The sequence below is a fragment of the Hirundo rustica genome, chromosome 21, assembly GCF_015227805.2.
Source record: "Hirundo rustica isolate bHirRus1 chromosome 21, bHirRus1.pri.v3, whole genome shotgun sequence".
Taxonomy (NCBI): Eukaryota; Metazoa; Chordata; class Aves; order Passeriformes; family Hirundinidae; genus Hirundo; species Hirundo rustica.
Genome location: NC_053470.1, coordinates 7,943,073 through 7,962,537, shown reverse-complemented (window position 1 = coordinate 7,962,537; position 19,465 = coordinate 7,943,073). Strand labels below are relative to the sequence as shown.

At 45.7% G+C, this 19,465-nt stretch overlaps 3 protein-coding genes across 5 annotated transcripts in view; 1 reads left to right on the top strand and 2 right to left on the bottom strand.

The window, feature by feature from the left end:
• Positions 1–65: 65 nt before the first annotated feature.
• Positions 66–3,877, bottom strand: PSMD10 (proteasome 26S subunit, non-ATPase 10). Its single transcript, XM_040084248.1, has 5 exons — positions 3,750–3,877; positions 3,568–3,666; positions 2,504–2,650; positions 2,226–2,392; positions 66–1,228 (listed from the first exon to the last, which is right to left on the bottom strand). The coding sequence occupies exons 1-5, from the start codon at positions 3,861–3,863 to the stop codon at positions 1,075–1,077; spliced, it is 681 nt and encodes a 226-aa protein (XP_039940182.1). The 5' UTR covers positions 3,864–3,877; the 3' UTR covers positions 66–1,074.
• A 192-nt stretch (positions 3,878–4,069) lies between these two features.
• On the top strand, positions 4,070–16,304 carry ATG4A (autophagy related 4A cysteine peptidase). Of its 2 annotated transcripts, XM_040083754.2 has the most exons (13): positions 4,070–4,132; positions 5,575–5,685; positions 6,840–6,911; positions 9,127–9,225; positions 9,708–9,809; positions 10,336–10,408; positions 11,206–11,285; positions 12,126–12,313; positions 12,416–12,494; positions 13,410–13,555; positions 14,115–14,171; positions 15,019–15,130; positions 15,406–16,304. In XM_040083754.2, the coding sequence occupies exons 1-13, from the start codon at positions 4,123–4,125 to the stop codon at positions 15,468–15,470; spliced, it is 1,194 nt and encodes a 397-aa protein (XP_039939688.1). In that variant the 5' UTR covers positions 4,070–4,122; the 3' UTR covers positions 15,471–16,304. The 2 variants fall into 2 exon arrangements, with proteins under 2 accessions (XP_039939688.1, XP_058279182.1); XM_058423199.1 differs by lacking the exon at positions 9,127–9,225 and having other exon boundaries at positions 4,087–4,132.
• Positions 16,305–16,545: 241 nt separating this feature from the next.
• The window catches only part of COL4A6 (collagen type IV alpha 6 chain), a 97,528-nt gene continuing 94,608 nt past the window's right edge, over positions 16,546–19,465 (bottom strand). For both annotated transcript variants that reach the window (XM_040083750.2, XM_040083752.2), the window contains 2 exons: positions 19,024–19,310; positions 16,546–18,412 (listed from right to left, as the gene is read on the bottom strand). In XM_040083750.2, coding sequence (XP_039939684.1) covers positions 18,152–18,412; positions 19,024–19,310 — 548 coding nt within the window. In that variant the 3' untranslated portion in view covers positions 16,546–18,151. The remainder of the gene's footprint in view (positions 18,413–19,023; positions 19,311–19,465) is intronic.

Genomic DNA, 19,465 nt, shown 5'->3' with positions numbered 1-19,465 from the left:
AAGCTATTTAGAAAATACTGGTTTTCTTATATGTAAGTTGAATAAAGTTTTATAATACCAAAGACTGTTGTTTAGGAAAGATCTTTATTTCACAGAATTTCATCCTTTGTTAAAGGGAAAATCTATCCACTGGTGTCAAAAATGATCTTATCAACATCAGGACAGAAGGTCACTTTTCAGATTCTGCCTTGTAATAACTTAATATCAGGATTTGCTACGAGTAAATAAAGATTAAACCAGGCTTCTGTTATAAAATAAGATGGTAAACTGCAAGTGTCAGTGCTGCACATGGGAGTCAAAGAAAACAGAAAAAGGAACCTACACAAGGAGCAAGACGAAAAAAAATATTGAAGTATATCCCAGAGGAGGATCCAGAGTCACCCACAATAAAACAGTGTATTTGCAGAGGTAACTCTGTAACTGTGCCTGCATTCTGCAAACAGCCCAAAGCACTTCATCAAATACAGGAATTCAAAGGCTCAGAGAAAAACAAGATAACAACCAGCAACAACAGAAAAGCTTCAATCACTCAGAGCTCACTTAATACACCAAGAGTAGCAAAAATGGATACAATTATCTAAGTAACTGCGCAAACGGCATTCTACAAAGAAAAATACAGTGTAGCTTAGAATCATCTGGAGAAAGACAATCAGTACCCACAAAACACAGACAAAACCCCACACACAAATCACAGAGGCTAAGAGAAAAAACAAGACTCTAGAAGAAAATAAAAACTGGCTTTAGATGGTTAAAACATTTTTGGTCCTGTTTCTTAGAACAAATAATTCTAAACTGGGATCTGAATTAGAAGGAACACCACATTTACACACATCACACTGTAAACTGAAAGAAAACTGCAAGATATTGCAAGATACTTTAAAATCAGTAAACTATTTAATTAATGGGAAGTACAAAGAGTTGTTTTGGCACTGCACTTGAAGGACAGCTTCAACAAAAAACATTTCATTACCATGCTGATACCGTACATGACATCCTAGTTGAACTACCACAATCTGAAGTTTGCAGTCTTAAATAGAAGTGCAACAGGAGAGAGACTCAAGTGGAAAGCCCCCTCTAGCCTTCCACCATTCTCTTAAGGATGGCTCCCAGGCCACCCTTTGCCACTTTCAGTGGGGTCAGCTCTTCTTTATTCTCAATGTGAATACTTGCACCATGAGACACCAGCAGCTTTGCCTCCTCCACTCTCTCTTCATCGCAGGCTAAATGACTGCAGCGAGAACAAGAAACCCACAGCCACTGTTAGACTGTCCAAGCTTTTAAAGAGCAATAATTACGCTATGTCAAAATGGCAGTGTGAATGTTTGGGGGGGAAGAGACATCCAAGAAGTACAAAGCCACAAGCAGCCAACTACCTAGACAGATTCCAAAGCTCGCTGTCCAGTCCCTCTGCTGTCATTAAGCAACTCAAGAACATTCCTCCTTGCAATGTTAAGACAGTTCTTTGGGTTAGGATTTGGCTCTGCAGTCAGCAAAGCTAAAGAGAACATAATCCACGGTGAGAATGGAAAATGGCAATCTCTGTTAAACCAAAGGTGAGAAATAAATTGTCTGATGCTAAAAGATAATGAGCTGCTGCAAATGCAGCACATGCTTTTTTCCGTTTGGCACAGTGTCCTAGGAAGAACTGTGTGCATTCCAAACTGAGGTTTATGTACAGCTAAAGCCTACTGCTTGATCTTATTCACAGCAAAGTCTGCATTCCACTGTGGTTCTGACACCAGCTTCAAAGCAGCTGTAACCCTCACAGGTTCAAATTGATCTCCAAGGTAACAACAAACACTGGGCTGGTTGTACTTCAATTGCAACTTATTTTCTTTAGAGAGGAGAAGAAAAGCTTCTGAAATGAGTTCTTGCTTGGTAGGACAGATTAGACCAGCCTGCAAGACCAGTTTCCTCTGACTCTCATGCCATTAGCTCACTTTCTGCCCTGTAGCAGCAACCAACGTACTCCAAAATAATACAAAACGTGTTCTACACTCTTTAAGTAGATGCACTAACATAAAGCATGCATGTACACACCGCTAAGGCAAAATACTAAGCATGATTTTCTGAAATGCTTTTTAATTGCACAAGGATGTGAAGCAAGAGAATATTTTGAGACAACAAAAATTAAAAATTATATTAAAAAAGACACTGAGGTAATGGAGTTTCATTTCACAGAGATTATGCTATAATAAGCAAAATAAAAAGAAAAAATTACTTACAGAGGAGTATTCCCTTCAGAGTCCCGTATATCCACTGTTGCATTGTGCTGCACAAGGATCTGTACCATTTTCAGGTTTCCTTTGGCTGCTGCTCTGTGTAACGGCGTGGATTCAAAATGATCTGTTGCATCTGGATCTGCTCCATTCTCCAGAAGCATGATTGCAATCTGGGGATGTTGAAAGAGACAGGAGTGGGGGAGGAGGATGGGGACTTTACATACCTGAATCCCTCTTCCAAGAACACCACCGGCTCCATGTACATATGTAAATATACATACCTCCTGCTTATTTTTGGAGGCTGCATAATGCAGGGGCGTGCAGCCATTCTGATTGACAGCGTTTACGTGAGCACCCTTAGCAATGAGGGCTTTCACAATTTCATCACGGCCTGCTGAAGCAGCGATGTGCAAGGGAGTCCAACCAGCCTACAGAGGCAAGAAAAAAAATCCTCATTACAAAACCACACCAGTTTCAGGCAGAAAAACGTGATAATGCATAACCCAGACAGACCTGAACTACTCACACTGCACGTGTTCTTACCAGTGTAAAGCTAAATATTAGTGATTTTCACTAGATGCAAGGCTCATGTATTCTTACAGGCCTGCACTCAGAACCTGGAAAAGCTGCCAATTAAATGAGAGAAATCACTTCTGCTATGCAGTTATGTGTAGTATCTTTGCAGAACACTTTGTCCCTGCAGAATTTACACTAGTGCCTTTTTAAGAACAAACAGCAGTAGTAGAAAAGGGTGTTAAAAATTTTCTGACGCTTTGTCTATATCCTGCTCCCTAAATTGATGAGACATTTCCTTCTTTACAGACGACATTTAGGATGCTTTGTAACAGATGCAAATATTTCAGCTCTTCCCCTAGAACAGGAGCAAGCCATCTCCTTTCCAACTGTGAAACAGTGACCCTGAACCTGCTTTATTAAAGCCTCCCCCAACGTGAGAAACCTTCACAGTGCCTCATGATCTGGCACAACGTATTTAAGAGATTGCACCGAAATGAAGGTAATGTGAAAGAACCAGGAACCACCCCAAATTCCGCGACAATAAGCAAGTCTCAAATCTCCCCCTCACGAGGGGAGGAGGCCCATTTCCACAGGAGCTGTGAATTCCTTCACCCCTACCTCCCTTGCGCTTTCCCAAGTGTCAGACACCGCGCTGGAAGCACCAGCCGACGGGAGGAAGGGGGAAAGGGCAGAAAAGAACCGTAAAAGCGGCTCCGGGAGCTGCCCCCGGCCGCTGCCGGGCCTTTCTGCGGCCCCGGCGGCACCGGCGCGCCCCTCACGGCGGCCCAGGGCTCCCTCAGCCGCCGCGGGGCAGGGCCGCGGCACTCACATCGTCCTTATCGTTCACGGGCACGCCGAGCCCGAGCAGGAGGTCAGCGACGTCCGTGTGCCCCGCCGAGCAGGCCCAGTGCAGCGCCGTGCGGTGATCCTGCGAGAGGGAAGCGGTGAGCGGGGCAAAGACGGGCAGCAAGCGGCTGGCAGGAGCCGTCCCCGGCCCGGCCCCCGGCTGACCTGGTCGGCCCGCGTGGCCTGGGCCCTGTCGCGGAGCAGCAGCGCCCGCAGCTCCTCCAGGCGCCCCGCGAACGCCAGGTTACACACGGCCACGTCCGACACCGCGCCCTCCATGCTGCCCCCGCGCCGCACCGCCCCGCCCGCCCGCCGCCAATCAGCGCGGCGCCGGGGCTCGGCCCCGCCAATCGCGCCCGCCCGCCCGCTCCGCGCGCCGATCGGGCCGCGGGGGCTGCAGGGATCTGTAGTCCCGCGGGCGCCGGGGCGGTGCGCTGCCGGCGGGCGGCGGGACTGCAGCTCCCAGGGCGCCCCGCGGCGCGGCCGTGTTGTGTCTCCGTGTCGGGGCGAGGGGGAGGAGGATGGTGACAGCGGGAGGATGGAGGCCGGTGAGGGGCGCGGGCACGGCGGCGCTGAGGGGCCAGGCCGGGGCTCCGGGGATCCCGCAGGGCCGCCGGCGGCGGGAGACGCCCGCGGGCTGAGGGGCGGAGGGGCGGCGCGGTGCGATCCGCCCTCAGGGGTCGCCTGGCGCTTGGGGTCCCGCGGCCTCTCCCGGGGGCCCGGGTGTGAGGGGGCTCGGCCGGGGCGCGGGGCGGGGGCCGGAGCCGGGTCTGCCCGCCCCGCTCCCGGAGCCGCCGCAGCTCGGCGGGGAGCGCTGGGAAGGGAAGAGAAGCCCTGGCCGTACCGTCTCAAGCGGTCCGGAGTGTCGTGCGAGAGCGGTGGCCGCGAAGGGGGCGCGGGTGCCTCCGGTTGGATTTCGGGGATCGAGAGTGTCTTAAGTCTTTGGACTTAAAAATAGATAATTTGCTCTCGAAGTGCAGCGAGCGGCGGCTTTTCCGGCGGAGAATGCAGGGCACGGTGCGAGAAGTTGTTTCGCTGGGCTGACAGCCCTAGAGGAGCCCGTGCGGGCTTTAATCGCTGCCTGCGGGGACGGGGAATGTCGGGGCTCGGCAGTGCTGGCCCCAGCCAGAGCGTGCTGCGCCTCCCTTTTGACTGCTGGAATGTGTATTTCTTTAAATGGAATCTAACTTTTAATATATATATATTTACCTGCGGATTATTCATTCTTCCTGTACTGGGTATATGTGCACTTACTTAAAGAGCAGGGTAAATTCTTTGCTTTCGTTTAAAACTTCTGATTTCTTAGCAGTATATTCCTTATGATTGTTACCTAAAATAAATGATTTTTACATTAATTTATGCACCTGAAGGGTTGTTTCACTCTTCCAGAAAGCACCACTTCAGTGATCTAGTAAATGGTTGGACTGTCTGCTTTTGGTAGCATTAATTATCATTTGTTATTTTTTCACTAAATAGATGTGGTATCAAATAATAACATCAAAACATCTATTTTTTTTTTTTCCCTGAAGTCTTTCAAATCTCCAGTTGGGCAAGTAAACCCCAGTCTTGCTAACACTTTTCATACCCTTCCCATTAAGCATGAGTCCATAATCACTCTGATTTGTATTTTTTCTACATTTCAGATCAAGCTGTGGTGCCTAACTTTTTTTCCCCTTCCCTCATTATCTTGAATCAAATCTCGTCCTCACTGCAGTCATCCTGAACTTTTGTCACTGGCTTCAGTGAGACTGCTCATAATCAAGGTGTCCTCTCAGCAGTCACTGAGGATCTAAATAAAAACCCAAGGCATTGGCTATTTCAGTGTCAGAACAGCTTCTAAGGGAGAAAAATAAAAGCAGCTTGCCGCACTGCTCAGAAGCCCCAAAGCTTGCAAAAACTTGCTGCAACTAGTTCAGTTTGAGAGCACCAAGTGGTGCATAAAAGAACAAGGGGATAAAATGGAGTTTGAATTTTGTGTGTTCCTGTCCAGTTTTATCTAGGTATGAAAACCAGATCACTATTTTGTCAGACTACTTAGAAGAATTTCCAGAAACCGATGAGCCAGTGTGGATTTTAGGAAGGCAACACCACCTAAACACAGGTATCTTTTAGAAATAAATTATCTGTAACATCAGTAGAACGATCACAGATTCACATGCATCAACAGCTCCTGATTTCCTTATGTTCCCTAAATGTCCCATGAGGGAAGTTTGTTTTTCTTCATCAATGGGACACCAGGTGTAAGCAGTGGAATTCCTCCTGTGCAGAAACCAGCACCAGGGCCAAGGTGCTTCCAGCTGTAATTCATGCAGTATGATCACACTCCCAGCAAAGCTGTCAGACGTGAGCCTGGTCACTTCACAACAGCAGGGCCTCAGAAATAAACGCATAAACAACTTCTGGGAAATGTTCAGCATTACTAATGTCATTTTCCTACGAGGGATGCTGTCTGCAGCCTGTTACTTGCAACTAAAATGATATTTCAAATAACAATAACAAGTTGATCTATGGCACATACTGCACTGAAAGTTAGGGCAGAGTAATGTGTTTATGTGAAAATAAGATTTCAGAACTGAGTTTTGCTCCCTGGGGAGAAGACAGGGGCAGCCTCCTGTGTTACATGTCAAAGGCAGTGGCACCGGGCAGGCACAGTGTGCAGGACAGCCCAGGGTGCTGCATGCAGCCTTGATCAGCAGGAGAATCCTTTGGAAAAGCCAGCCAGTCTGAGCCACAGCTAAGATAGGTTTAAATGCAGCAGATAGGATTCTTAGGCATTCTTCAGAGCCTTTGGAGAATTCTGTAAGTGCATGTGTTTAAACAAACAAGAAAAAAGAGAGGTTTAATTCAATTTAACATTGTTAACCTTTCCTTAAAATTACTTTCAGTTGGGTTTGGAGGTAATGTGTAATTCCATGTTGATTTGCACGTAGGACTTCTTAACCTGCTTTACCAGTTCTTTCCTGAGGAGAGAGTTCTCCAGAGCTGTTTTATTCAGGCTGGGCATAGGCCTTCCAAACACCTTGTAAAACTTCATTGGCTAATAATTACTTCATCGTTAATAAGTTAACTTTAATTAGTAGTCTGCAAAAGCTCTCTGTGTTTAAACTGCTAAAAATGTATCAAGAGTCTTGTACGTAAAAGCTAACAGGCACTCTGTATATTGACTGTATAGGGATAATTTGGATTTTTCAGTTTTAAGTTAATAATTTAAATTATTAATTTTTAATAATTTGTTTCCTCTTGAAATTATTCCAGACAAATCTAAGTTATTGTTGGATATAAGTGCTCGTCTCTGGTTTACGTATAGAAGAAAGTTTTCTCCTATTGGTGAGTATGCAGCATTTCAGCTGCCTGGTTATGGATTAGTGATGATGTTGGGGACTGAAGAGTTATTTTTACAGTACTAGAACGTTTTGATCATAGTTTAACAGTGTATGCAAACAAAAGATTAAAGCTATTAAAAACAGCTTGGTTGTACCTGTATGTAATGAAGTCTTCATGTTTGTGGGGCGAGCAGTGAAGTGACACCGGCACTGTGGAGAGAAAGGAGCTGGCTCAGTGCCTTTAGCCTGTGTGACAGCTGTTACAGGTGTGACTGAGGCTCTCTCAGTGCCTGCGCTCTGTGCACAGCTCACAGCTGTGACAGGTGTGACTGAGGCTCTCTCAGTGCCTGGGCTGTGCACAGCTCACAGCTGTGACAGGTGTGACTGAGGCTCTCTCAGTGCCTGGGCTGTGCACAGCTCACAGCTGTGACAGGTGTGACTGAGGCTCTCAGTGCCTGGGCTGTGCACAGCTCACAGCTGTGACAGGTGTGACTGAGGCTCTCTCAGTGCCTGGGCTGTGCACAGCTCACAGCTGTGACAGGTGTGACTGAGGCTCTCTCAGTGCCTGGGCTCTGTGCACAGCTCACAGCTGTGACAGGTGTGACTGAGGCTCTCTCAGTGCCTGGGCTGTGCACAGCTCACAGCTGTGACAGGTGTGACTGAGGCTCTCTCAGTGCCTGGGCTGTGCACAGCTCACAGCTGTGACAGGTGTGACTGAGGCTCTCTCAGTGCCTGGGCTCTGTGCACAGCTCACAGCTGTGACAGGTGTGACTGAGGCTCTCTCAGTGCCTGGGCTCTGTGCACAGCTCACAGCTGTGACAGGTGTGACTGAGGCTCTCTCAGTGCCTGGGCTGTGCACAGCTCACAGCTGTGACAGGTGTGACTGAGGCTCTCTGCACAGCTCACAGCTGTGACAGGTGTGACTGAGGCTCTCTCAGTGCCTGCGCTCTGTGCACAGCTCACAGCTGTGACAGGTGTGACTGAGGCTCTCAGTGCCTGGGCTGTGCACAGCTCACAGCTGTGACAGGTGTGACTGAGGCTCTCTCAGTGCCTGGGCTGTGCACAGCTCACAGCTGTGACGGGTGTGACTGAGGCTCTCTCAGTGCCTGGGCTGTGCACAGCTCACAGCTGTGACAGGTGTGACTGAGGCTCTCTGCACAGCTCACAGCTGTGACAGGTGTGACTGAGGCTCTCTCAGTGCCTGCGCTCTGTGCACAGCTCACAGCTGTGACAGGTGTGACTGAGGCTCTCTCAGTGCCTGCACTCTGTGCACAGCTCACAGCTGTGACAGGTGTGACTGAGGCTCTCTCAGTGCCTGGGCTGTGCACAGCTCACAGCTGTGACAGGTGTGACTGAGGCTCTCTCAGTGCCTGCGCTCTGTGCACAGCTCACAGCTGTGACAGGTGTGACTGAGGCTCTCTCAGTGCCTTTAGCCTGTGTGACAGCTGTGACAGGTGTGACTGAGGCTCTCTCAGTGCCTGGGCTGTGCACAGCTCACAGCTGTGACAGGTGTGACTGAGGCTCTCTCAGTGCCTGGGCTGTGCACAGCTCACAGCTGTGACAGGTGTGACTGAGGCTCTCTCAGTGCCTGGGCTCTGTGCACAGCTCACAGCTGTGACAGGTGTGACTGAGGCTCTCTCAGTGCCTGGGCTGTGTGCACAGCTCACAGCTGTGACAGGTGTGACTGAGGCTCTCTCAGTGCCTGGGCTCTGTGCACAGCTCACAGCTGTGACAGGTGTGACTGAGGCTCTCTCAGTGCCTGGGCTGTGTGCACAGCTCACAGCTGTGACAGGTGTGACTGAGGCTCTCTCAGTGCCTTTAGCCTGTGTGACAGCTGTGACAGGTGTGACTGAGGCTGTCAGTGCCTGGGCTGTGCACAGCTCACAGCTGTGACAGGTGTGACTGAGGCTCTCTCAGTGCCTGGGCTGTGCACAGCTCACAGCTGTGACAGGTGTGACTGAGGCTCTCTCAGTGCCTGGGCTGTGCACAGCTCACAGCTGTGACAGGTGTGACTGAGGCTCTCTCAGTGCCTGGGCTGTGCACAGCTCACAGCTGTGACAGGTGTGACTGAGGCTCTCTCAGTGCCTGGGCTGTGCACAGCTCACAGCTGTGACAGGTGTGACTGAGGCTCTCTCAGTGCCTGGGCTCTGTGCACAGCTCACAGCTGTGACAGGTGTGACTGAGGCTCTCTCAGTGCCCTGACTCTGCTCTGTTCCCAGGAGGCACGGGTCCCTCGTCTGACACGGGCTGGGGATGCATGCTGAGGTGTGGGCAGATGATGCTGGCCCAGGCACTGATCTGCAGACATTTAGGAAGGGGTGAGTACTGTTGCTGAGGCAACTTTGGTGTTATTTGGAGGTTGTTTCATTTTTGTTGCAGTTTTCCGTAGAAGCATAAAACCTAAATTTATTAATTAAACTTTCTGTGATGTCCTGATAAAGTTACTAGTGAGCTGTTCTTGTCTGATGTTGCAAAATCATGTCAGCCTTGACAAATAGGGAATCCCATTGTTGTTATTTTATAAATGTTTTTGAGGAATACCCAAGTATCCAATACTCAGGATATACTTGCAGTTGGCATTGTTATTTTAGTTTCTCAATTTTCACACAATAGCATGTGATATAAAAGACAAGTTGATAATAAAAGACAAGGTGTGACTTCTAGGATCCCTAAATAAAATGTAAATATTAGAGATGGATTGTCTCTTAAGATCTCATTGTATGGCTTTCTGCCGTCTAGAAATTTGATCTGTACAATGAAAACATTATTTTTTAATCTGTTTAACTTTTTTTCCTGTAAGATTGGCAATGGGAGAAACACAAAAAACAGCCAGAAGAATATCATAGAATCTTAAGGTGCTTCCTGGATAGGAAAGATTGCTGTTACTCCATCCACCAAATGGGTAAGAACGCACATCACCTTCCTTTTGTCTACTGAAATTCCTATGGTGTTGAAACTTTCTCATTTGAAGTAAGTTAATTAAATTTTTTAAAAGGTGATTATGAAGACAGTGTATATATTTATATATAAATAAAAAAATACGCAAGTGGGTACAAAGTATAATAATTCAGAAATATTATTCACTAAGACCTCAATAAATCCGTATTCTAGAAACTAGCTCTTGATAAAGTGTGCAAGTTTTGGCTAGTGGGGTTGATAGTATCAAAATAGTCATAAAACTTATTGCTGTAATTTGTAGTAAGGACTTATTTGTAATTGTCATTACAGTTTAGGAACTTTTTGTGAGGGAACTAGCAGTCATTAAGTTTTGCTAAGAGTATAGATTGAGAAAATAATTGTTGTTGCCAAATACAGCTTGCAGTTGCTCTGGAATGTTAGTCAGGATATTAGTAGGCCGTGCTGTTTGACACAGACTGTGACCAGCCTCTCTCTGGACTTTTCCTGTGTGTTTTCCCTTACTAAAACAGCTCAGATGGGAGTTGGAGAGGGGAAGTCCATTGGAGAATGGTTTGGACCAAACACAGTTGCCCAAGTACTGAAGTAAGTCATGCAGGGGCTCCCAGGAAAACGTGGGAGCTCCTCCTGGGCTGAGGGACGGGCAGTCGTGATTGCAGCTGGAGGCTGCACTGTGGTGCCTGCTGCCGCAGCCTGGGACAGACACGTTCTGGAGAGAGACAGGAGCTAAAGCATGTTCTGGCCTCCAGCTCCTTTCCCTTAGGAGTTCCTCACAGCTCACATACCAGTTTGTCAGCTTGTTTTACACAACCAACAGCGCCTGTGCAGCCTAGGAGCTCCCTTCCCCGGAGTTCTGGATGTCACACAAAGTGGACAGAAACCTGCGTGCTGTTCTGCCACCCTCCCAACTTTTGGGTGCCAAAATCTGGAGCTGCTCTGGCTTTTAACACCCTGAAATAGTTCCACTGAGTTTAGCAGAACTTCTTAAGCACAAAGTAATGTGGAAAACTGGCATAGGAAGTTTTTTTGTTCTCTACATGATGGGCAGAATCCCACAGCAGAATCTGTTAATTAAAAATAATAAACCTAATTATGTGGTTGAGCTGTTATTACCCCTGCATTTGGCAAAAGGACAAAACAGTTTTCACACAGTATAGTGTGAGTGCTTTTCCTGGAACCACTCATTATTATTTTTTTCCAAATACATTAAACACTAAAAGTTGTCTTTTTACTACATGGAGACTTAAAAAAAAAAACCCAACAATTTTTTTTTTTCCAAACAAATGACTTTTTTACTCAAGAACCATTTAACTGTCCTGCGTTAAAATCTGCCCTCATGGTCCCAGTAAGCTTTTATTAATTATTGCCTCTGTGTTTTCTAGGAAGCTTGCTTTGTTTGATGAATGGAACTCGTTAGCAGTTTATGTATCTATGGACAACACAGTGGTCATCGAAGACATCAGTAAGTGAAACAGGAGTTTCTGCTTTAGTGTCTCAGCAGATATTAAAGAGTAGCTCAAGCTCATGGCAAATTGAATTGTTTGCACAAACTGCTTCTGGGAGCGCTAGGGTGGTGATGGGATTTGATGATGTTAAAGGTCTTTTCTGGCCTAAATGATTTGATGATTCTGTGATTATTTCCTTGGTGACAATTTTTGATTTGACTTCACTCTCCCGAATGCATCTAAGCATGAGCAAAATTTTGGGACCGTCCCTATTTGTTCCCAGGGTAAGAAAAGGAATAAAGGAGATGGATACTCAGGTTTGGGGTTTCCAAAAGGAAAGTTAGCACAGAACAGTGAGGAGTTTTTGGTGACCAGCTTACACACCACGTGGATGAGTGGGTGGAGTTTGGTCTGTGCTACCTTAACTCCCACTCCAGCAATGGAATGGAGTTGCAGTATGTAAAAATACAGAAAATTGCTTGTAATACAGAGTTTGCCAGACATTTGCTTTTGTCAGGCAAAAGGGAAATGATGGGCAGGTCTTTCAGAAACGTGTGGCCTGTTTTCAGTTGTAAGAAGGGTGGGTTTACAAGTGGTGCTTAGCCACAGCCTGGTTCTACTTTAGTCCCTACTTCTGCTTATTTTATGTCTACATCACTGGCAGGGAAGAATTCCCTGAAGAATTTGTGATGCTTCCTCTCTGCCATATCATCTCCCAGGCACTACACACCCTGCTCCTTTTGTCTTAAAGCAGGAGCTCTTTAAAGCTGTCTGGAAAAGCAATTTAACTCGTGGCAGAGGGGGAGATCTGCCCTGTTGCTCTGTGCATTCACTGATGTCTCTTTTCCCTCCCCCAGAGAAGATGTGCTGGTCCCCTGGCCAGAGCAGCGGCGTTGCCCACGGCACTGCACATCTGCACAGAAGTGCTCTTGGCCAAAACAAGAACGCAGCAGGATTGTGCCCAGGCTGGAAGCCTCTCTTGCTGATAATCCCTCTCAGGCTAGGGATTAATCACATCAACCCAGTGTACATTGATGCCTTTAAAGTAAGGGATTCTTCAGTGGCTTGTTGGTGTATGTGAAAAAGTTCAGGTATCTGTTATGCCAATAAACAAATCCATTTAATTTTTCTCTCTTTGGACTCCTAGGAATGCTTTAAGATGCCACAGTCTTTGGGAGCATTAGGAGGGAAACCCAATAATGCCTATTATTTTATAGGATTTTTAGGTAAGGAAGAAGGAAACTTACTCCAAATACCCATATGACTGAAAGAGAAAAGATTTTCTTTGGGAAGGGGCAGTACTAAGCATTTTAAACATGAGAATGGAGAAGAAGAAACATACCTCAGACACTTCAGGAACAGTATCAGACCATCCTTATAGGAACAGAAAAGGAGCAGCAAAGCTTGACATAAAAATGTGGAATGATGTAAGCAAGAACAAGACACTAAGGAAAGTTGATAGCATTCAACGAGTGTCAGATGTCACTGCTGCTTAAATACTGAATTTTTCTAATCCTTAATACTTTCTAGTTAAGAGTGTCTTGTTTTATTCTTTTGCTTCCTGGCTCTCTTAAATTATTGTCTCATATTTTTCAATTTTTTTCCCCCAAGGCAGTATGTCTTTCACCTTCTTCCATGTCTTACTTTATTAATTAGTGCAATAGTTGATCCTAGATTCAGTCTTTCATATTTCATCCTGGTCTGATCTGTAACTTCTTGGACATTTTGTTCTTTCTTTTGTAAAACATGAGCTGTTTTAATCAGACTTATTTGTTCAATTTCTGGGTGAATGCCTAATGGGATTACAGATTGCATTTGTGGTCATCCTGTATCTTTGATCTGAGGAATGTTAGGGATTACTACAGTTGAGATTTTTAAAAACTGTACTGGACCTCATGTAGATAAAGGAAAGTATATGACAAAGGTAGAAAAAACATCCAAAAAAAATCCACCCTAAAAGGTAACAGTGGGAAATGATACAAAATGCCCTGTGGGATACTGTTGTGCCTGGCTTTCCTGGTCTCTAAAACACTCCCTAGCTAGAGAGTTGAGATATGGAGTGATAATCCAGTTTGTTTCACAAGTCTGGATGGAATTAGTGTTTATTACTTGTCATCACCATGTGGATTTTACCCCTCCAGGCAATGAGCTGATCTACTTGGACCCTCACACCACTCAGAGTTTTGTAGATTCAGAAGAAAACGGCACAGTCGATGACGAGAGCTTCCACTGCCAGCAAGCCCCACACAGAATGAAGATCATGAACTTGGACCCTTCAGTAGCTTTAGTAGGTGTTAGAAAATAACAAATGTGTGTGCTTTACTCAAAGCTATACCTCTGTGTATTGGTAAGGGCAGCAGCATGTTGCCTTGACCACAGGGTACCCTTCTGCAATCTAAAACTCAACACATAGTAGTTTAGATGTTAACTGCATAGGATGCATTCATTTAGCTCAAGCAGGGCACCAGCTGTTTGTGTCCTGGGCAGCCAATTAAGTTTCTTTCCTGGGCAGCACAGACGTTTCCCAGTAAGCAGTTTGAAAGTCAAAGCAAGGAGCTGAATGATGTTTCCTTATTTTATTCCATCACTATCATCTGTGTGTTGGTTGCTCTTGAGAAGATACTCAGCTGAGCTTGTTTTATTTAATCTACAACTCTCCAGGTGGAATTGTTGTATAAGTATCCAGCACAGGTCACAAGAACACTGTGGTAGCTGAAGAAATTCAGTCTGATCTCATGCCAGTGTCCTTTGGTTGGGTTTTGGGTGATTGTCACTTGAGATATAACCCACAGCATCTTTGCTCATTGACATATTTAAAAATATTACCATGTGTATTCTTTCCTTAGGGCTTCTTTTGCAAAGAAGAATGTGATTTTGATAACTGGTGTAGTCTTGTACAAAAGGTAATCCTGCTATCTTTTTTTGCTCTGTATGAAATGGTGGATCCTGTTCTTTTTTTCAGTTAATGGAAATTCCCTGCCTGCAAATGAAATGATCCCCAGTGAAGGTGGCACAAGTGACCAGGGAGAGCTGACACTGCTGCTGGAGCTGGTTCAGCATTTTGCCACCCTGAGCCCTGCAGTGGCAGAGGAAGCACACAGCCCCCTCCTGAGTTTGTGTTCTGTTAGCAGCACGGCCTTAGTGGCCCATACCTCATTTACTGAGAGACACAGCAAGCAGCTGGGATATTAAGCAACACGAATGTGAATATGAAGTACCACCAAACAAAAGCATTTCTTTAGAAAAAGGCTACAGAAAGCAGTTTGTAAATAACTGAAGTAGGGGATATGATGTAACTCACCTGATAGCAGTGAAATTCTTCAATAATAACTTCTTTCTCCCGATCAAAACCTATCTTCCAAAATCTGTTGGATTTTTTGAGTAGATAGATGTGTCTTTTGTTCCCATCAATCCACAGAAAACTTGAACACAGAGAGGTCCAAGCAAGTAATTTACTTTTAAAAGGCAGAAGTATGTTCTTGGTATCTGTTTGCTCCATGTAAATAAAATTATAGATGTATGGATATCAAAGCTCATTATAATGCACTGATAACTTGTAGGAGAGTTTAAGAGATCCATCTTCCAGGTGTGTTTTCAAGCAGGACAGTACTAGAGATGTGTGGAGCAGAGATGCATGATGGCATGTACCTGAAATAACAGGAATTCACAGCCTCTGTTCTTTGATGGATATGCAGTGTTAAAATGTTTTTAATTAAGCAGGCAGTTTTCAGGTTTGTATTCTGTCCTCAGGAGATTCTCAAGCAGCAGAGCCTGCGGATGTTCGAGCTGGTGCAGAAGCACCCCCCACATTGGCCTCCTTTCATACCTCCGAGCAAGCCAGAAGTGACAACCACAGGAGCAGGTGTGGTACCACTCTGAGTGCTGCTGGGCAGCAACAGGAGAAGCAGCACAGCTGGAACAGCTGGGCTTTGCTGAGGGTCATGGATAAGAACCTTACTCTTATCAGTTATCCAGACAGGCCATGTCCAATTTACAAGTGTTGGCACAACGTATTTTTAAATATATGTGATAAAATATTTCTAAGGCAGCATTTCAGAAGGGGAGGGGGTTGAGGTTTTTTTAGTAAACAAAATTAGGCATGCCTTTACATTCTGAATTGTTTAATTTATTTTTCAGAACTCATTGAATCTACTGACAAGCTATTTGAATTGGAAGAAGAATTTGAAATCCTGAGTGTATGAAGGAAACCGTGGTGACCCTTCTGAGTATTGAACATACTGCTAATATTATTGCATTGACTTAAATTACACAGCCATGTTAGCCCAAAAGTGCCTGAAATCATGGATAACAGAGCACAAACATCCAAAACTCCATCAGGGACAGTTCCTTCTGTCAAAGAGCTTCCCCAGATGGAAAGGCAGTGAAAGATTTTATTATAAGACCCTGAAAGGGAACCTCTTTTTAATGTGTGTCTTTCTTGAAGACAAATGGACCTCTGAGACGAAGGCAAAAGTAAGTCTGTCAATGGGCTGTATGTTTGGAGAAAAAGATGACACAAAATGCGTATTTCTTGCTCTCATATAATGCAATAGTTTAGTTCTTAAAGCAAAACAGTCTTCAGTTAAGGAGGATGTTTACTTCTGCTCCTTCCCGTGGGCTGCATCAGAGAAAAAAAATGCATTTTCTTGTTTAAAAGATCAACTGGATCAGGAGAAAATTGTTTCCTTGTTAAATATTTTAACATGTATTTGAGCAACCACACTTTAGGACAAAAATGTTTCTGTGAAAGGAACTGTGTCTAACGTATCTGCAATAGCCTTCCTGTTTCTGGGAGACCTCGAGGGGAACAGGAGCCTCAAACAGTTGTTACAGATCACAACCACTGTTACAGTTAGGATCTATTTCACCTTGACCTTAAAGTTCAATCATTAAAACTTAGGCTGACTTTTCTTTTGGAGCTAAAGTGAGTCAAAGGTGGTTTAATTGTACCTTATTTATTTAAAAAAAAAGATTTACACAAGTATCTCTGTTACTGCACTTTATCTGTGCATCTAATAAATTTCTTAAGCTTTTCATAGGTTGTATGCTGCTATATTTTGTTAATTTGTTTGTGTGAACGAAGTATAACCCAGGTTATCTTAAAACTTAATATATAGGCATATGCAAATTACTTAATTGTTGGGTTTTGACTTGTTGCCTTTTGAAATCTGTTTTGGTAAAAGTGCCTTAATTCTCCAGGTTTGTCAGAAGAGCCGGTGCAGTTTTGTTTCTTAGAAAGAGAATCTCTGTAGCAGCTATAAGAAAACCAGCTCAGAATAAAGGCAAAAATCTTTTAATTCACTCTACAGTTCCTTTTTACTGTCAGACAGTCCCCATTCTGATCATTTTGTCACAGGAGTGTAATGGACATGAATTGCACACTCATATTCAGTAATAAATGACCACACAGAGAAATCATGAATGCTGTCTCCTCTCACTTGCACTTCTGGATCAGGGCCACTGTGATTTCCAAGCAAATAGTCATGACCTGGGCACACTTCATCTTGTTTGCCTTCAATGTTTATTAGCCATGGTTTGGAAACTATACATGCAGGGAAAATATCCTTTTCTTCCCCTCTCCATGGATTAGCTGCACAGGTTTAGGTTTTTTTAAACAAAGCATTTCAAAGGCACTCTTTTGAAATGTCCTGGCATGTCAACAGACAGAGATTTCACAGGCTTCACTCCAGAGAGGTTAATGGTAATAACTTTGGTCCTACTGAATAAATTCATTAGAGGTATAAGCACACCTCTGTCATGGCTTTCCCTCAAAACATACAAGGAAAATCCAATTAGTGGCACTTCTCTTTAATTACGCCCTGAAGGAAAGTTAACAGTGCACAGAGTAGAGATAAAATTTTTTAAACTGACAGCAATAAAGCCCAGAGGAAGCAGTTATACAACTCATGGTGACTGCAGGAGTAAAAAATGTACATCCCATAACTGCCTACTCCTGTATCTGCATAAGCTTGTGTGCCATCTAGCAAAGGCTCTACTTTTCAAACACACACAGCTTGAATAAGTACAAAATGAGTGTGCCAAAGCTGCCTCAGAAAGGAATAATGTTCACAGTAATAAAACGTTGGCTAATAAAGTATGGCTGCATATCATTGGCTGCAAGGAGAGAAGCACAGACCTTGAAGCTGACAGACCTGGAATATATTTCAATAGAAAGCAATGAAAAATGGTAGAGGTGTTTTGGATTTATCTTAAGTTGAAAATTTGCATTTTTCATCGGTGTAGCTCTTTAGGTCAGCTGTGGATATCAGTCTGGATTAGAACTGGTTACCTGTCACTGGAGGAAAGAATGTTCCAGCTGTGTAACAAGCAAAGCAAGACATTCATTTTTCAGTTTTCCTAAGAAAATCCATTCTCAACCATTAGTGCATAGTATTTCCAAGTTACCCAGCATATACTGATTAATTTTAGCTAGTTCTGTGTTTCACAGGAGAGCGAGTCTCCACTCCCTTACACTAGACCAAACACTGGTTGCAAAGTCACACATTAATTAAGCCCAGCTTTGGCAAAGTCTGTCTGGGTGACAACTGGATTTGCCCTGGACAGAGGAGTGGTACGAGGTGTCAGCTGCTCTTCAGTCTGAGCAGGGAACTCACTGAGACTTTCTGAGGTAGCCATAAAGGAGAGGAAAAAAACCCCATTGAAGTAAAAACATAGCACCGTGTTTCATTAAAAAAATGGCTTCAGAACACTGGTCTTCCTCTCCTCTGTGCACAAACTCCTGGACTTGAAACTTGATTTTTGTAGAGTTCTGGCTGTCTTGATTCACCCATGGAACACAAAGTGGGTTTGTGAGTTCACCCTTGCCAGGTCAGCCACGTCTAACCCGGGGTGGCAGAGGCCGCTGCCGTCGCCGCGTTCTGCTCTACAGGTTCTTCATGCACACCTGGCAGCGGCTGACGCGAGTCCGAAGCTGCCCCGCTTTCAGGGTCTCCGAGGGAGGAGCGCTGACAAACTGCTGCTCCTGCTCCACCGTGCTCAGCCAGAAGCTGTACTTGTTGGCAAAGTAGTGGCACGTTCCCCGAGCGCCGCTGCACTCGATGAAGGGAGTGGCTCGGAAATCCTCCAGGCAGGAACCGGGTGAGACGAGGGACTGGCCCCCGCCTTCCGCCCCCGCCGCCGTGTGCTGGAACAGAGGGGGAAAGCTGAGTGAGCTCAGAGGAACAGGAGGAGGACGGGAATCACCTGGTTCCACTGCTAAAAGGAGTGAAAGGCAGCCGAAATTATACCCTGGCTACGCGTCTGTCTCTTGAGTCAGGGCTAAGGCAAAAAGCAAAGGAACATATACTGAATATGCAGGCCTGGAGTAATGCAAATCCAGCTTTTCGCTTGAAAGCTGGGAAAATTTGAAAGCTATAATGCTGACAGCACATTTTTCTAACAATCTTGCACTAATAATCTTCTAGGGGAGTGCAATAGAAAACTTTTAACACTGAGAAAGAGGATTAAGTCAATACCGTAGCTTAGTTACTGTTCCCACATTTAAAGGTTTGAAGAACAAACATCTGTGGCGATACAGAACTCAACAGGCAGCAGTGTCACCACCAAAACCGATCAAGGCAGGCGCTAAACCGAGCAAACTCAGAGCTGCAGCAGCTCGGCTGATGGAGAAGTGCACTGAGGCAAGGAGAGACAGGGCTCCAGGCTCCTGTAACTCTAACACAGCAACGCAGCGAGCTCATCAGGAGGAGAGGCGAATCGTTCAGAGCCGCCTTTGCACCAGCACGGCGTCCTTACCATGAGGAAGGAGTATCCTATCCACAGGCTGCGCCAGCCCAGGGGACACTGCGGGATGGTGATGTCCTGGCTGTGCACAGCCACCGCCTGGGACGGGGCCTCGCACACGGAGCAGCGGCTGATGTACTGCGGGATCTGCGCGCTGCCCACGGGCAGCATGGGGATGGGCGCGGTGGTGGAGAGCCAGTAGGACTTGTCGTTCCGGCTGGCGTAGTAGCACACCTCGTTGATGTTGCAGTAAATGAAAGGCATGGTGCTGAAGCGAGGCAAACACGAGCCGGCAAAACCTGGAAACATCGGAGAAGCGGCCATAGCGAGCGGCCCCAAACGCTGCAAGCCATCCACAGCAAGGTTTGGGGGTGAGGATGGCACGAGTGGCACCGCTCCCAGCGAGGATCTGGCCAAGCCAAGTGCCAGCACCTCCGGCACAGCCCTCTGCGCT

Bases quoted from the DNA above. Each gene is read 5' to 3' on its own strand.
- ATG4A (XM_040083754.2), top strand. The intron at 6,912-9,126 runs GTGAGTATGCAG...CTCTGTTCCCAG, and splicing joins AAGAAAGTTTTCTCCTATTG to GAGGCACGGGTCCCTCGTCT. The intron at 11,286-12,125 runs GTAAGTGAAACA...TCCCTCCCCCAG, and splicing joins AGTGGTCATCGAAGACATCA to AGAAGATGTGCTGGTCCCCT.
- PSMD10 (XM_040084248.1), bottom strand. From the start codon at position 3,863: ATGGAGGGCGCGGTGTCGGACGTGGCCGTGTGTAACCTGGCGTTCGCG. The intron at 2,651-3,567 runs GTGAGTGCCGCG...TTGCCTCTGTAG, and splicing joins CCGTGAACGATAAGGACGAT to GCTGGTTGGACTCCCTTGCA. The intron at 2,393-2,503 runs GTATGTATATTT...CAACATCCCCAG, and splicing joins CCTCCAAAAATAAGCAGGAG to ATTGCAATCATGCTTCTGGA.